Source organism: Thrips palmi, unplaced genomic scaffold (assembly GCF_012932325.1).
Source record: "Thrips palmi isolate BJ-2018 unplaced genomic scaffold, TpBJ-2018v1 HiC_scaffold_11, whole genome shotgun sequence".
NCBI classification, from domain to species: Eukaryota; Metazoa; Arthropoda; class Insecta; order Thysanoptera; family Thripidae; genus Thrips; species Thrips palmi.
This window is the reverse complement of record NW_023144622.1, coordinates 2,778,010-2,795,374: the sequence shown is the minus strand read 5'-3', so window position 1 is coordinate 2,795,374 and position 17,365 is coordinate 2,778,010. Positions and strand designations below refer to the sequence as shown.

Below are 17,365 nucleotides of genomic sequence, written 5' to 3'. Positions count from 1 at the left end.
CGGGCCGGACCCACACGCTCTAGTCATTCTCCCCGTCCGCCCAAGGCCCGTTTCCAGATTGGTTGCAGGTTGCCGGGCCGGGAGGCCGCGCCGTGCTGCGGTGGCGGCCTGCCGGCCATAACTAGCTCCGACGTATTTGAATTTTTCTTCGGACTGATTCCGAGAGTCGTATTCGTCGCTCTGTTTCTCTCCCACCTATAGGGCACGCCCCGTGAGTGCGAGAGAGACAGAGCCGTCGAAAATGACGCTCGGAATCAGCCTGCTGTAGGGCAGCACAGCTTTCGCTTCAATTTTCATTCATTGTGGCATTTCGGCTTGTCGGCGCGCCGTTTCAGCGCGCGACGGAAAATGAAAGGAATGCATCCTTGAACCTGGACTCCTCCATCATCATCGAGTCGTGTAGTCCTGCCGCCCTGCCCGCCCGGACTGGAACTGCCAACGGGTTTGCACTGCGGGTTTTCTCTGCGGGGCGGGGCGGGGCGGGGCGGGGCGGGCTGGACAGGTGTCCTGCCCGGCCGGCCGGAGAGGATGTCCACCGGAGGAGGTCCTTCCCGCTCACCAAACCCGCAGCCCTGCTGCTTTCTGCAGCCTTGCCAATGCTCTGCAAGGGGGTCTTCGGCGAGGCGAGGTCTTCGCCCTCCGAGAACGTTCAACGTCTCCGTGTGGGGTTGGCTAGGTTGCAGTCCACCTTTCACCAATTCGAGGCCCCTGGGAGTGAATTTGGCAGCCGAACTGCAGGAAGAGTGCACCTCAGCCTACCCCCTTAAACACCTTGATCGCACCTTAATGGGGCCCTCCTCCTCCTCCTTCTCGTTCCACCGTGTTCCATCCTCCAGCCGCGGAGCCGCGGCTAGCCGGTGAGCTCCGCAGCCTTACCGTCTGCTCGCCGCGCTCCGCTTAGCTCCGCCGTGCCGCGGCGGGGCGGGGCGGGGCGGGGCGGGGCGGGGCGGGGAAGGGGAGGCCGAGGGGGACTCGACGGGGAGGTGGAGCGGAGCGCGGAGCGAAGGCGAAGCGAGTCGGCGGCTGCACGCTGAGCAGTGAGGAGGCAAGGCTCCGCCCGGCAGCGCGTCGCACCGCGAGACCGCGACACCGCGAGACCGTGCCGCGGACGCCGTCGTCGGAGTACCGCAACAAACCGCACGCGGCAAGGCGGCACGCCACCGCGACGACGTGGGACGCGCGTTCGAATCCCCCTGGCAGCGCGCGCTCGCGAGTGAAAAGTGTCTGTGAGATGGCTCAGGATACCGGCCTTTTGGTGCAGTGCAAGTGAAACCAGTGAAAACGGATACAGGCCGCCAAGTTCTCCAGATGTGCCGTTGGTTCAAACTCTGGTGCGTGTCAGTGCAGTGTCCGCCACCCCTTTGACCAAGACCATCGGCGAAGTCCTCCCCTGTTCATCCCCCTCCCCCTTTTTCCACCGCTTATCTGCTTCTCCTACTACATGCGCAGAAACTAACGGTCGCAAGGAAGCAAGCAAGCGGGTAGCAAGTCGCAGACGACACGTCAGCTGTTCAAACACGTTATCTCGTCGGCGGGTACGCGCGTATGTGTGTGAGTGAGAGAGAGTCGGAGTGTGTAGAGAGATGCGCTGTGAGTGTTCCAGCGTCGTGTAAACGCCTCGGCCAGGAGCTGCTGGGTGCGCTGTGCGTGTTTGGACGGTGACGGCCTGCGGGCCTGCGGGGCCTGCCCGACTGCATCCCGATCGCGGTGGAGACGGTCGCTGGCGCGCTGGCCGGCGAGCAGCCAGTCGCCACCCCGATAGCGCTATCAGTGATAGGAAGGCGCAGCCCAGCGCAGCCCAGGCCGGCCTAACCCAGGGAAGCCAGGCGCTGCAGCGATGAGCTCACGCGGCTGGAGGCTGCCTCTGTCTCCCTCGCACTCGCCTGGCGCCCCGTGGGTGCCGCAGGGGTGCGAGAGAGACAGCGCGCTGCCCTTCCCTACCCTTCCCCAGCGTTAGCGCAGCCATGGCGCAGCCGCGCAGCCGCGCAGCGTGACCTACTAACGCCGTTGATGCCCTGGCCGTGCCCTGGCCTCCCTGGCCGTGCCTTGGACCGCCGTGGGCCATCTGCGCCGCTCCAGCCAGGCGGGCAGCCAAGCAGGCAGCCAGGCGGCCAGCCAGGCAGCCAGCCGGGCCCTACTCCAGGCCAAGTAGGCCGGTGTGTCCAGGGAAAGGGAAAGCGGGCCCGCACGTCCAATCTCAGATCAGCCTCGCCGTGCCCTCCAGCCTCCGTCAGCTGGGCCTGGGCCGCTGGGCCGCTGGCCGCGGGCCGCGCCGCGGGGAAACGACTCGTTTGACGGCCAAGGTTCTTGGACCCGGGACGCGCGGCGCTGCGCGCGGCACGGCGCCTGACGGGTATGCAACCCGGACGCAGTGCTGTCGTCTGGTTGCCTACCCGGTGGTCTTAAACGTCGCTGCTCCCCGCCACGGTGGCGCCGTGACCATGACGGACACGTCACGTGACGCGTCACTCGACACGTGACCGTCACGTGACGTCGAGTATGACGGGTGTGACTGCGCCGCCTGGGTGCTGGCACTGCTGGCACTGCATGCATGCACATCCTGGATCCCAGGCTGCTGTGGCCGCGCGCACACTCACATCCTGGAGCAGGCGAAGTGAGTCAACACATGGGACGACGGCTGTTTCTGGTGGATGGCCAGCGAGCTCGAATATACAAACAGGGAAGCAGGGACACAGGTAGAGAGAGACTTCAATCTTTGGGACACGTACAGGTGGCATGCGGCGTGGCGGTGGTTTTCGTGCTGGGCGCGTGTGTGTCCTTTATTGTTTCGCTCGGCACCTAATCCCCGCCGTTCGAGACCACCCTCAAGCCTCGAGAGCGACGTTCAGTGAGGTAACCGCGGCAACCAGCGCCTTGTCTGGCAGTGTATAGACAAGCCGGCTCCTCGCGCATTGTCTCGCCGTGTACTTTCATCATCCCAAGACGACCCCCTGCCCTGCCCTGCCCTGCCTCCCCACGTCCTCGGCGTCCTCCACGTCCTCGTCGTCCTTTGGGGACGGCCCCTCCCCTTCTCCTGCCGGGCGGCCCGGCCGGCCGCACAGCTGTTGCTGCCGGGAAGGCGTCGGACTGGCAGAGCCACTGCCAGAGCCGGAGCCGCAGCTGCCTTTCGAAAAGTACCCGACCGCTTCAACCCTTCCTGCCTTCCTTCCGCCCATTCCGGCTCAGTCGCCTCGTCGCGCTGTCTCTCTCGCACACCGAAGGGGAAGCCCTTCGAGTGCGACAGAGACAGGCAGCTCCTTTTGTCGGATTAAAGGCAAAGGCCGTTTCCGTGGTGTGGTGGGACTTCGCCCAGCGGGAGTTGATCATTGTTGTCGTCACGTAACCAAACAAGGCTCAGCCGCGGAGGACCGCGAAGGCCGTGCCTGGAGCGAGCGGGGGCCTGGCCGAGGGCCTGGACCCTCACGACCAAAATGTCCGGTGCGGCTGGAGCGCTGAAACTAAATAGGATGTAGGCAGAGGCTCCTCAGGCAAACTAAAGACACTCCACACGCCTGGAGTGCACACTCTTCAGCCCGCTAAACTCAGAGCTTCGTCGCTCTGTCACGAGTTGGTATAGAGCTTCGTCTGCGCCGCGTCTTGACGAGCAGAGCGTTTTGGCTCGTGCGAAGTTCCCACAGGGCGGGCTCCACTCTGTTCGGGCTCAGCGCGCGCGTGTGCAGCGTGTGCGACACGCGAAGCACGCGAACACGAGTCCGGCCCTCGCGATGCGAAGCGCGCGCTGCGGCGTGCGGACTTTGGCCGCGCGTGGCCGGCGGAACCAAACCAAACAAACCCAAAAGGCGCGGTGCAGCATCTGGCTGCAAACTGCAAAAGCATTGCTCCGCCTTTGGTGCGATTCAGCCTAGGGGGAAACTACTCGCCGAAACGCGACCGGCCTTGAAATCATTGTTGTAATGACGAACAGTACTTTTTGTGTGGCGTGTGGCGGCCGGCGAGTTTGCAGTTGAGCTGACCTCGATTGGCGCGGCCTTGACTTTGGCCTAGTTAGTGTACGTGTGTGTGTGTGTGTGTGTGTGTGTGTGTGTGTGTGTGTGTGTGTACGGGGGGGGGTAGAGGGATTGGATTTTGCCATGCTAGGTGTCAACGTGCTACTGTACTTGCTTGCACTCCTTTCGACCCTCGTCCTTCCTTAACCATAACATTGCCGAATAAGGTAACAACGCCTTTCTGTAATCGTTGCCTGGACATCACCTTCTCCAGGACGTCGTGCTCCGGCGTGCCCCTTCCCGCCCCCGCCCCGACTTCTCTTACTGCCATCCCGCTTACCCGAACCGTGTAACCGTCTAACCGCCTTGTGCTTCCTTTCCAGATTGCAGTGGGCCTGCCAGTCAGCCAGTCATGCGTTGGCGGCGCTAAGTGGCGCTAGCAGCCTTTGCTAACCCACCCTCTAATCCTCGCGGGACTGGGCCGCGCTGCCGCACTGCGATGAGAGGCGCGCATTAACGAACTAAACCGGGATTAAAAAGAGACTGACCACGAAGGCGGACCCGAACCGAACCTTCAGCATAACAAACTATGATGAAGCTCAATTGGCTGTTCCGTAGGGGTCATGGACCTCCCAGCGGCGGCCCCAGCGGCTCGCGCTCCGGCAAGAGGGGTGCCTCCGGATCCGGGCCTTCCGGGCCTTCCGGGCAGGCCGGGGCCGCCGCGCCGCCGCCCTCCGGAGCGCCGCTGGCACCGCCCCCAGCCGCCGCCGCCCCGGGGGGCGTCCAGGGCGTCGTCCAGAGCGTCCCGCACCCCGGCGCCAACCCCAACGGGTCCCTGCCGCGCCAGCTGCCGCCACAACAGGAGGTCCTGGTGCGCTCCTTCGGCTCGGCCGAGATCCCCAAGCAGCCCGGCGCGGCCCTAGGGGCCCTGGCGCCGCACGCAGAGCCGCAGCCCGCCCTCAAGGGCGCCACCAGCGTCTCCAGCCTGGACAGCAAGCGCCACAAGTTCCACCTGCCCAAGCAGCTGCACCTCCGCGGCAGCAAGGCGCGCGCCAACGCCGCGGCCCCCGACGTCGCCTCCACCAACATCGCGGCCTCCGCGGCCTCCAACGGCAACGCCGGCAACGCGAACCCCAGCCCGGCGCATGCATCCGCGGCCGCGCCCGCTGTCAACAACAACAACAACAGCAACAACATCAATAACAATCACAACGGCAGCGTCAGCCCCATGGAGCTGGAGCTGGAGTCGGTGCAGGGCGAGCTGGAGAAGGTGTCTCGCGACAAGCTGCAGCTGCAGGCCCGCGTCGAGGAGCTGTCCGGCTGCCAGGGCGAGCTGCAGTCCCTCCGACAAGAAGTGGCGCGGCTACGGGTGAGTGCATTCTAGTGCACCTGCATTGCAGTGGAGTGGAGTGGAGGAAGGCTAGGCTGCTAGGCGGCGCAGCGCGGCGCAGTATGGCGCATCTAACCTGTACAGTCGACCCGAGGTGCAGCATTCGCGAAGAGGTAGGCTCGTTTTTGGCGCGGACTGTACACCGCGGCGATGACGCCCTTTTCCCTCAAGCTTCCCAGCCCCTCGCGCCTTTTCAAGCGCGCCCCGATTTCGCGCGGATCCCTTCCCCTGTCGTGTCAGTTGGAGCTTGAAGCTGAAATGGCTCCGCCGTCCTAAAAATTTGGGCGTTTCGTTCTCTGGCACGTCGCAGCGAACTATAAAACGCGCCCAGCTCAGCCTGCAGTGGGCCGCAAGCCCGCACAGTGTTGTTATCTCGTTCGTCCAGTTGTGTTCACGGCTCAGCATATCAATGTTGTGGAGCTGAAGTGAGGTTAGGGTTGACCCCCACAGCAGCGCCGCTGCATACTGCAGTCGATGCACTTTCTTTTATCGGCAGCTCTAATTTGGGTTCGTGGAGATGTTGAAATTGAACGACAGTCTTTGTTTGTTGAATTCGGATTGAGTCCAGTTCGGGTGTGGGTTATGTTAGAGCGATATATTTGAATGGCAGTTCACTCAGTTGGAATGGAATTGATGAATTGTTATTGTTTGTTTGCAGGAACAGCACACTGCTGGAATGGAACTAAGCCTTGAAAACATGGCAGCCCACAATGGCCCATTGTCAGACACCGAAAAGGAGCAGCTTCTCCTCAACAGTAGTAATCGTCAAAAGTCACCCGTACCTGCCTCTTTCAGCAATGGAGTCGTAAGTTGATCATTATCTTCAAGCTGTAATTCCCTTTTTATAATGCATATTGACATTTGCCTTAACATTCTTGTTCCGATATTCAAGGTCAATGACTTATGTGCAACAACAAGTACTAACGGAATCCTCCCAGATGTCCTGGACCCAACTTGCGTCACTCCTGATCGTGATCGAGATTGGGACAAACATTCCTGTAGTAGTCTCAGTGAAGTCTCAGTAGCTTGTTTACAAGATAGGATAATGCAAATGGAAGAGACACATTACAGGTATCAACTTGCTATTTATTTATTTTCTCGTGGAGGGAGCAGGTGACTCCCAGTGTTAAAAGTTAATTAATTTACTATGCACACTTTAATTTTTTTTCTCACAGCACAAATGAAGAGTTGCAGGCCACTCTCCAAGAACTTGCTGACCTGCAAGCTCAACTTACAGAACAACAGTCAGAAAATGAACGATTGACTGAAGAAAAGGGAGTTCTTCTTGAATCCTTGCGCTGGCAAACTGAGAAACTGGAAGACTCTCGAGCAAAAGTTGATACTTTGCATGAACTTTTGTTAAGAGAAGAAGCTGGGAGTGGACCTGGAGGCGGTGGGGATGCTGCCAATGGACAAGCTGAAAGAGAACAGAAGCTTGTTGAACTCCTAAAGGTTAGTTTGTCGGTTTTGGTCACTCTCTCTGTTTGCCTGTTAATTTTAATCATTACCATGTTCCTAACCTATTCTTGTTTTTGAAATTAATAGAGTGGGCAGGAAGAGAGGGAAGCCCTTCTAGTCAAGCAGGAAGAGTTAACAACCGAGCTAATTGAACTAAGAGGTGCGACTGATTCTCATGCTGCTGAATGTGCAAGACTGACCGATAGAGTGAGACTCTTGGAATCTACTGTTGATGCTACTCACGCTGAAAGGAAACATCTCGATCAAGAATTGGCTCTTGCCAAGGAAGAAAGTAGCTCAAGGCACATTGAAATCTCAAGGCTATCAACTTTACTTGAGAATGCTAGAGCTAAGGTATGAAATGAGAATTTGTTTGATTTTCAGACAACTTGCATTCGTTATATTTTATTTCCATCTTGTGCATTTATTATTTCTTGTATTTATTCTCAGATTGAAGAGTTGGATCATGCCCGGGAGTTAGGAGACAAGTCAGAAATAGAAGCATTACTGGATAATGTAAGGAAAGAGAAAGACGTACTTGAAAGCCAAGTTGCTTCCCTTCAAGAACAATTATCCCGGTCTCAGTGTGAAGTTTCAAAACTTCGTGAGCAACTTAGTTCTTTACAAGAAGAGTGCAAGGTATGTTTTTTTGTTTTCTTTATATGCTCCCTTGAAATTGGCTTGACAGAAATCCCTAACCAAGTGTATTTTTTTGTACAGGTTATGCGTAATAATGCAAAGTGTGCTAAGAGTGACCTTGAATATCAGTGTGAACAAATCCGCAAAGAGAAATCAGGTTTAGCCACAGAGCTTGCTTCTTTACAAGAATCAGCAAACGAGTTGAGAATGCAAGTACAATGTCATCTTGAAGACAAACGACAGCTGAAAGCTGCTCTTTCTGAAGGCCAGAGGCACTGCGCTGATATTCAACAGCGTTTAGCAATCCATGAGACTGAACTTGCAGAAGAAAAGAGACTTCGTAGTGAAGAGGTATGCTGTCAGGATTTGTCTATTATTTTTTTTGTGTGTCTCAAAATTTTTTTTTTAAATGATAATTTTTTTTTAGAGTGCTGAATGGCAGCAGTTCCAATCTGATTTATTAATGACTGTTAGAGTAGCTAATGATTTCAAGACTGAAGCGCAACATGAACTGGAAAAATTGGTTTTGGAAAACAAAACTCTTAGGGATAAAAATCGGTCATTGGAGTCTCAGGTGGAGAAGCTTAAAGGTATGTTTCTACTGCTATTTTATAGGTGTAACTTGTTCCAGAGGAAAGTTTTCTACAGCATACATAAAGTCTTGTCTTCCCTCTATAAATTATTTTTATTAAATGGTTATGTCTTATGCATGTGTAAATTGGAGCATTATCAGTATCTAAAAAAAATAATTTAAGAAACCCCTGTGGCTCAGTAATATTTTGAAAGAGGCTGTGTGCTGATAGTGAGTACTTTCGTATGACTTAAAAGTACTCTTTGCAACCTAAATTTTATTCACTGTAGTGAATAATATCTTCTGCCTTGTGCATGTAAACTGTTTCTTTTGCATGATGCTACTTTGCTGTGTATAGCTTTTTAATTTTCTTCTATTTGTTTCAAACTTTCAAGATCTTATCTTTCCTACTAAAATCTCACTAAGAGTAGTCTTGATCCTAATTTATTTCAATAATGAGCTGTCCTCATTAAAATATTTCTCTGTCAATTTTTATCTACAGCATGTGTTTGTAACTGTGGAGCTCCTTTTCAAATATTAACTACCTTCAAATGTTTTGAAACTTCTCTTTAGAAGCAAACCAACCAATTTAATGTTTGAGATGCTTTTAATCTGTTTTAATCTCTTTACTAACACCTTCTCACACAGTGTGGAAATGTACTTCGACCACAAATAATAATCCTGTGTGATAAACGTAATATTCTCAGTCAAGGAGGGAATGGAGTTATCTGCACAAACACTAACTGAATAAGTGGATTTAGCGTTACTTTATGCCCAAGAGTTGCGAATATGTTTAGTTTACAGAAATACAAGAATAGATTTTATGTCTTTACTTTCATTATTATGCTGGTTTTTAGTGTGCAGCAATATTTCTGAGGAAGATCACCATGTGCCTGCCGGGGTGTTTTCTACTGAAGGAGCTGCTCCAGAGTGTTCTGATTCATCATTGTTTCTGAAAAAATCGACTGCACCATCAGTTAATGGGGACTGTGGCCCTAAAGCGTTTGGCAGTTGGGGCATGAATGTGGACCATCAACCAGCAGACCTTGTGTTGCATTTATGTGGCAGACCAGATGCTGAAGAGCTGAATCAAGATGCCGATGAAGTTCCTGCAACTTTTGGTACTAAAATGAATGACAAAGAAGTTTTCTGTGAATCATTAGTGGAAGCAACCCCAAGGAATAGAAGTAAAAGACGACTGGAACAAAGTTTAGATGCTTCAGTTGGCATGTCAATTTCTGCTGCTACCTCAGAGTTCAGTGAACCGCATATTTCATCTCCATCATCAGAAGATCATACTTCCCAACATACAGAGGAACTGGAGAAAGTTGATTATTCGCCATCACCTAAACGAGGTAAAAGCTCAGCCATTGCATGCAAGATAAAAAGAAGTCGTCCAGTGTCTGGATCACCTCCACGGTTAAATGATCCCATAGAGCAATTGAAAACTTTAGGCCCGCAACATAAATTCATCAAACACAATTGCAAAAATAATGAAATTTTTAACAAAATTGTTCGTGAACCATCTCTACCATCTCTTCCTGAGCATAAAGAGATACATGAATCTAACCTCAAGAATGGGCGTGATCATAAATTTTCCTATCCTTTCTCAGTTTTTGACATAAATGAGAATTATGGTAGTGTCAGTGGTGAGCCTGACAATAATCAAGAGATGCCTCTTGTAAAAGCCCGTTGCATTTTTATTGAGGATGATGGTGATAATGCAGAAACTTGCAACAGCACAATGTGGTCTACTGAAGAACCAAAACAGATCATCTTAAATGTGAAAGAGGAGGACTCAAGGAATCAAATAATATTTGAAATGCTGTCAGATGCGTTTTACAGCAATAATGATTCTTCATCAGAGGTAATGAAAGTCAAGAGCAATGAAATATCAATGTCCCCCAACGTTCCTCCTATTATTGTCGATTGCCTTATGAAGAACCCAGAAATTGAATTGAGTGTGGTAACAGAGACATTTAATCCTAAACTTATAAGCTCTTTTCCACCAGTGGATTCTGTACCAAAGGTTGATGATTTGTCTGCCTCTTCAGACACTGAAATGGAAGTTGAAAGTCTGACAAGTGGATCATCTGCCAATCAAGCAAACCCCATGGTTTCTGTTCAAAATATTTCCAAAAGTAAATCTCCTACTTTGGACATGTTGAGGTCTGTTGGATTTGTCCGGGAGTCTAAACGACGATGGTCTGGTGAGAACCAAGATGAATTGGAACACTTTGAGCGATCTCCCAATAGGAATTCTTGGCACGGTCCTTACAATCAAGCAAAGACCCTCTACCCAGAGAAGTCTCCCAGGTTTTCAATTCCTAAGTCAAGGCCACCTCTGGCACGCACTAAAGCATTTGATAAAGAAGGCATTAAGTCAACATCCAATGAGCAGGAGGTGGGTTCACTGCCTAACTCCGATTGCTTTTACCTCCAGTTGCCATCAGCTGTTCAGTGTTGTCCTTGTAAGTCTGTGTTAAGTGTGTTGTCCACAGGGTTTTTGTGTGTTGCTTTAGAAGTTGACCCAGGATTTTGGATTACCTTTGTAACAAGCTAATCAGAAGTTGTTAGTTACAGTGGACATATTTGAGAGATATTTTAACCTGGGGGTTGTAAGTTTGATTGGACAACCAAATACTCTTTACTACTCAAAACATTTCTATTACCATTGAATCTTCTCTAACAGGCCATTTTCAGGTTTTCTTATTCTTTCCAAGAATGCTGGAACTAAAACTGTTTTAGTTGATTTGTTTTGTTTTAATTGCTCTAAGTAAGCTGCTTGTTGCGCTGGTTGGCAGATGGAGGCTGTGGACAGTGTTCACCTTGCATAACTTCTGATGCGCAAGTTGTTTTGCTTCTTTTATCAACCTGCAGTTTTTGTTTTGTTTTGTTTTTTAAATTTTCATTTTTATTACCTGCAGGAAAAGATGTTAATTTTTTTTAGAAGAACTTTTACTGCTTTTGCCATTTTTTTCTTTTAAATAACAATTTGAGATTTTTGTCAAGGGACAAGATTTAATGGAGAAATTAATTTAAAACAGTTTATTTCTCCCCTTGGATTTTCATTTCCATCATTATATGTGTTATGTGCATGGGCAACCAGTGGTTTTGGTAAAATCTCTTTTCTCTGTCTGCATGGCATGTTTTCTGATGTCTTTTCATGTTGTTGAATTTTGTTGGTATGAAGTCTTGCATTACATTCATGTTGTTTCATTCATGAGTTTAAACAATCATTGGCATTATTTCCTTTGTTATGTTTTATTTCTGCACGATTTTTGTGGCTAACATTAGCTTTGTATGGGTTATTGTTGATGGTATAGCTGCCCAGAAATGTGGCTCACCCCCACCTGCTCACCACCCGCCTGTGATGCTACGCTCAGTATCCATGTCTGGTGCCATGTCGTCATCCATTGGCACATCAGTAGGCGATTCGGTGCTGAATGAAATAGCCACAGCTCGACGTACCAAACCTGGTATATCGCGGCAGGACTCGAGGCTCTCAGTCAAGTCCCTAATAGAAAGCATTGAGAATGCCACAAAGCAAGCCAAGACCAGTAAGGGTATGTGTGTTCTATTTTATGTTTGTATTTACTGGCGTTTTAAACAAACAAACAAAATTAAGTATTTGCATGATTTTTATGTGTGTATTTGAATACTGTAAAACAGGACATTGAAAATGAGGGAAATCAATAATATTTGGGCTATCTTTTTTCATTGTATTCTCAAATGAGACAACTCTCAAACAACAGCATGATTTTAAAAAAATTGAACTGGTGATGCATGATGTTTTGTGTTAGTCTTAAATTGTTGATGTCAGTATAGAATGTTTTGCTTCCAAAATACTAGTGGTTCTTGTTGATGTAATTTCTTTATAGACTAGAATATTTTGTTTTCGTAAACAAGTGGTTTTTGAATGTACTACTTATGCATCACGGTCATCTGTTGTATCATTTTTCAATGGAAAACTTTGATAAACAAATAACCATAGGGATATTAAGTACTGGTTCTAATTGTAATTGCCAATTCTTGCGTTTTTAGCATGTCTTAAACGCTATCTCAAACATAATGGTTTTTCTATTTCTCTAGGTCCTGGTGGCAGCCGAAGTTCATCTACATCAAGCCTAAGTAGTATTGCAAGTGATGTCAGAGCAGCATCTGTGGCCGTTGGCACAGCTAATTTTTCTCCATCAACACCTTCTTCACCTTTACGGCATCTCACCCTGGCAGACTCTGAAACCTTATTTAAAGGGCCTTTGCGAGATCAACAATCAAATAATCAAAATAATAACAATCAACTCCACAACAACAATAATAACAACATGCATTCTAATAATCGACTTGTGCAGCAGCAATCTCGCAAAAATGTCTTGAGTGGTGAGTACTGTCTTAACTATGACTGTGCATGACTTCAATTGTGAAATCTTGTTTACATGTTGCTGAATATATGACTCCACTCAGATATTGGCAATTTAAAAAAAAAATAGCAACTATTTGTGGTAGAAATTTTTATGACTGATTTTTGGAGTAGCTCAGATTTCCATATATTTCTCTCTTGTTTTACTTGTTTGAGTTTTGTTGTTGTTTCTAAATTTTCAATTAAAAGTGAACTTCTATCTGAATACCACACAAGCGTATTCATTATTGTGCTGTGTAGTAGTGCACTTGAATGTAGAGACAAGATATTTTGTGCATTTTTTGTTTGATTTGTGCATTCTAGTATTTGATGCATTGCAATTTGCATGCCTGTACACTTTCAGATAATGGCAAAGCTAACAGTCTGGACAGTCTTAAAAGCAGCATAGGGAAGCCTTGTGAAGAGGGAAGTCAGGTTTCCCAAGCTCCCCTTGCACTTGCCAACTTAGCCCACCACCCTGGCCTCACGACGCCTGTGTCCATCCTTGCCAGCAAGAGTATGGATTATACAAGACGAAACAGCTGTGGTGACCTGAGTATGTTTGTGTTGTAGTATTTTTGTGTGCTTCTGTGTAACAATCACTTAGGTTTCGCTTGTTTATTTCTAGAGCTTATCTTAATTAGCATTATGTAAGTTCTGTGGCTATTGTGTATACTGAGAAACTGTTTGCATTTTTCAGGTGAAAGGAAGGATCCACTAGCTCCTCTAGTTAAAAATGGAGGTTCCAAACGAAATGCTTTACTCAAATGGTGTCAAAATAAGACAGTTGGCTACCGTAATATAGATATAACTAACTTTTCAAGTTCATGGAATGATGGACTGGCGTTTTGTGCCATTCTTCACTCGTACCTACCTGATCGAGTACCTTATGACTCCTTAACACCAAATGAAAAGCGACGCAACTTCACGATTGCTTTTGCTGCTGCTGAGTCGGTTGGCATCCCCACAACTTTGGTTTGTATTTTTTTATTTCATTTTATTCCATATTTCAACTTCTCAGAAGTAAGACAGCTATTTTAAATTCTTGTTCTTACATCACCAATCATGTTGTGTTCCAGAATATCAACGATATGATTCAATTGGAGAGACCGGATTGGCAACAAATTATGGCATATGTTACAGCGATCTACATACACTTTGAGACTTAGCCTTATCCTGTACAACATTTACATCTGGTCTAGTTTGCTATTAGAAATGTTCTGTTTGGATTTTGGGAGAAAATCAGACAATTTTGTTTCCCAAATCCATTTAGCTGGTCTCATTTTTAGGAACAGGCTAAAACAGCTATGACCTCAATCCCCAAATGATCTGAGCTGCAAGAATGTTACTCTTTTGCCTGATCCTGTCACATTGCTGTGGCTGTATAACTGAGCTAGTCAACCAAAAGATTGTCCTGTATTAATTTATGATAATTAACTGTTTATGAAATGCAAAGTTGCCTACAATTTGGATATCAGGAATCTAGTTTTATATAAACACCAATTCAACTTTTTCACTTGTGTAAGAAAAGGCTCTTTGTCATATTATGTGGCTAAACAGTTCATAGACGAACCTTGTATTATAATTTAGTCAGCTTTAATGTTGTTATTTTTTTCTGCACGTGATATTGAAGCTGTAGTCTTCCTGAGTTGGTTGGGGCTTTGAAAAATATGTTTACTTTTTAATGGGCAGCTTTATTTTTAATGGAATATTTTGTTTCCTTATGAAAGTCCAGCAGATTTAATAAGCAGCTCTAGAATATGTTTAATATATGTGATTGATGTGACTTTTTAAGTCTGAGGACAATGTGGTGCCTTTGTAGAAGCAGCATCTCATCACTGTATCAGTATTTTATCAGAGCAACAGATTTTATTAGTATTGTCTCAACTCAGCTGTTTAGTTATATTTGAAATTGGCCTTTAAAATGATTGGTTTTTATTTATCGTCTTTGGCAAAACTATTTATAGACTCTTGTGTTTTATTGATTGAAATGTACTTACAACTGAGGGTTTTGTTTTGTATGCTGACAAAGTTGTTTAACATTGCTATGATATGAAATGCAGGTGAATTGAAGAATTGGCCTAGTCAATGCACCCTTGCTTTGAAAATTCTACAGCTTTGTTTGTTTTAGCATCTAGTGTCTCTTCACTTTTCCTTCTCTCTTGTTATCTTTATTACTGTCACTGAATGTATTTTCTGAAGTTAAATTGTGTCTAGATGGTTTGCAATCCCTTCTTTACTCTAAGAAGTCAGTTATGTCATGAAGCCTGGGAAAAAAGTTGTTTAAAAACTGTCAATGAGAGATTAAAAAAATTTTGAAAATATTTTTAGTGGAATCTTTGCTGGTACTGTTTTTCTGATTGACCATCTTGATCAGCATGTGATAAGTCTTCATTTATTGTTCAGTATTCTTTCTTAATTGGGCTTCCCCTTCACTGTAATTCGAATCAGTTTATTTGTTAAGAACTTGTTGCAGTTCATTCCAAAATGTCAAGGCATTAGCCAGAGACACTGACTGACTTTAGTAGATTTGTTTCCTTCGCCCTTTGAAACTTAGGTGGTGAGGCAACAAAATTTATATTGGACGACTTTTTGAGAAAAAGGCAGCTTCCTGTTCACTTCCAAATATGTTATAAAATTGCCATAGGAATAAATCTGTAGTTTTTGACCTTTAATATTGTTGTTTGTTTTGTTTGAAGTCCATTAATTCATTTAAGTTTACTCTTTGTCCTTTGGTCACTTTTTATATTTATATACATATATTTCCCCTCTCCCCTCTTACAAATGTAAAATAAATTTCTTGTGCAAATGTGATGCGATTTTATTCACAACTCAACCCCTCCCAATCACTGCACGAGGCTAAAAAGTAACACTCAGGTCGAAATTTGAAGAGCATCTTTCAAATACAACCAAAGCAAAGTTTTTCTAAAGTTTCATCCAAATCCAATATTTACACTGGAACCGGTGAGGCTATCAGAGAGAGACTGGGTCAATCAGACCACTTCCGAAAATTACACCACAAATGCAGAGGAATCAGCCAAAAATTGAGACAATTGTGGATAGGGGCGGCGCAGGCCAGTCCCTAGGCCAGTCCAGTCCGTGTGTCTGGGGTTGCGCCTACCCCTACTTGGCCTGTTCCTGTTCCTAGCGAGTCGTCTCGGCTTCTGCCGCGAATTAGCATTAGACGGTTCCCTTGTAGTGTAGCGCGTCGCGTCGCGCGACGAAGGCTCTCAGACGGCCGATTCCGAGCTCTGCTTTCGACGCTGTCTCTCTCGCTCCCTTACGGCGAGCCCCATGAGTGCGAGAGAGACGGAGCGGCGGGCCCGAACGAAGGGGAGGGTCCTCGACCCGAGCAGAGCTCTATGAGGTGCGGTGGGGCCGCGCAACGCGCAACGCGCAACGGGACGCCAAGCCAGGCCAAGCCAGGCGAAGCTCGAAGCTCCCCGAGGCGGTCGCCGAGTCGAGGCGTGGGAGGTCACCGCCTCGGGTCACCGCGGGTGTCCCTACCCCGCCTCGCGGGTGTGCACTCACAGAATAAAACGGTGGACGGGGAAGCACCGCCGTTGAGGCAGGGCACAGTGGAAAGAACGGCAAGTACTTCCCGGCACGAGCACGAGGAGGCTGCTCCCTTCCAGTCTTGTTCCCCACACTGGAGCGAACGGCAGTGGCACTCGTACCGCCCCCTCTCAGCAGACTGAACCTCTCGCACTCATGGAGCGTCCCATATAGTGTAGGCGCGAGAGAGGCAGAGCTATGAAAACAACTCTCGGAATCAGGCTACATTCAGGGGCCACGTAGGCGGACCGCGAGGGGTGTTTTTCTCCCCCGTTTGAAGTCTCCCTGCTGGGTTGAAGCGACTCGGTTTGCAGACGGGCAGCCGTTCTATCTAATTCAGTGCGTTGAACTCCTCTCCCTCGACACCGCGGCCAGCAAGGCACGCAAGGCAGCCATGACCTACGACGTAACTACGAATCGCACTGCCTCGGACGACAAACACAGAGGTTGCAAGATCCACGTAGCAGTGTGCTGGGGGTCGTACACCATGCAACTAAAGGACAGGTCAAGCGGAGAGCTTGCCAAGACTGGAGGCTGAAAACCAAAACGGCAAACCAACAATTACAACGCCATCAAAATTAAAACTTGAAAATTTCCCGTCGAAATGTAGTTACCAAGAGCCTCAAAATTATTTTGGCATGCTAACGCCGGTCGCGCCGTTTCTCTATTTGTCCCTCCGCCGACTGGGCAACGTTGTGCACTCACTGACTACAAACTAACTTCTCGTCGAGCGCTTCCTGTCGCTGCTCGATTTGCGTCGATGGGCGGTTAGGCGGCATGCGGTGCGTCGTAGTGTACGACACCGCGTTCAAGCGCACGTCAGGGGCCGTCAGGGACCAACGTGACCGCCATGGGAAAGGGGGGTGGGGTGGCGTGAGGAGGACTTTCGTAATACCACGCGCACCTGGCGATTTTTCGGCAGCACATACAAAGTTTTCCGCCGTTCGCGCTTCGCGCGCCGGGTGACGCTGGCGATGACGTCATCTGCGGCGTGCGCCTCGCGCTAGCCTGGCCGGCGTGGACGGCGTGGACGGCGTGGACGCGGAGGGGAATGACCAGTCGCTCCTAGCCCATCCTAGCCGCGCCGGCCTGCAGGGGCGTGACCAGGGAGCGAGCCACCCGGAAGGGGGCGCCAGGGGAGGGGATGAGAAACGGAAGCATGGCCTGGTGCCTGACCCAGCCCACCCCGTCCACCCCGTCGCGACCGAATGCAGCATGCCGAAGTTGCCGTTCTTCCGTCTCTCTCGCACTCATGGGGCGTTCCGTAGGGGTGCGAGAGAGACGGAGCGACGAAACCCCGAGAGGAATCAGGCGGCAGCTCCTCGTCCTCCGTGGGCCGCGCCGCCCTGGCGCCGTCTAGAAGGGGCTTGCTGCTTGCGGTGGCGTGCATGGCGTGCAGTTTGGGT

General features: G+C 48.9%; 1 protein-coding gene across 6 annotated transcripts; it reads left to right on the top strand.

Moving 5' to 3' along the window:
* The first annotated feature begins 4,734 nt into the window (after window positions 1–4,734).
* On the top strand, window positions 4,735–15,213 carry LOC117639325 (cytospin-A-like). 6 transcript variants are annotated; one of them, XM_034374876.1, is made up of 14 exons: window positions 4,735–5,316; window positions 5,996–6,142; window positions 6,230–6,408; window positions 6,513–6,789; window positions 6,883–7,149; window positions 7,246–7,434; window positions 7,516–7,785; window positions 7,862–8,024; window positions 8,863–10,476; window positions 11,332–11,571; window positions 12,098–12,385; window positions 12,769–12,960; window positions 13,105–13,379; window positions 13,484–15,213. In XM_034374876.1, exons 1-14 carry the CDS (start codon window positions 5,176–5,178, stop codon window positions 13,571–13,573), a joined length of 4,332 nt encoding a protein of 1,443 aa, XP_034230767.1. In that variant the 5' UTR covers window positions 4,735–5,175; the 3' UTR covers window positions 13,574–15,213. The 6 variants fall into 6 exon arrangements, with proteins under 6 accessions (XP_034230767.1, XP_034230773.1, XP_034230769.1 ...); XM_034374878.1 differs by lacking the exon at window positions 4,735–5,316 and adding an exon at window positions 5,329–5,450; XM_034374881.1 differs by lacking the exon at window positions 4,735–5,316 and adding an exon at window positions 5,478–5,767.
* The last annotated feature ends 2,152 nt before the right edge of the window (window positions 15,214–17,365 follow it).

What these genes read in the sequence shown, in the direction of transcription:
- LOC117639325 (XM_034374876.1), top strand. Translation starts at nt 5,176, where the DNA reads ATGGAGCTGGAGCTGGAGTCGGTGCAGGGCGAGCTGGAGAAGGTGTCT. An exon ending in CTTTACAAGAAGAGTGCAAG is followed by an intron (nt 7,435 to 7,515) that starts GTATGTTTTTTT and finishes TTTTTTGTACAG; the next exon opens with GTTATGCGTAATAATGCAAA. An exon ending in TCGCAAAAATGTCTTGAGTG is followed by an intron (nt 12,386 to 12,768) that starts GTGAGTACTGTC and finishes GTACACTTTCAG; the next exon opens with ATAATGGCAAAGCTAACAGT.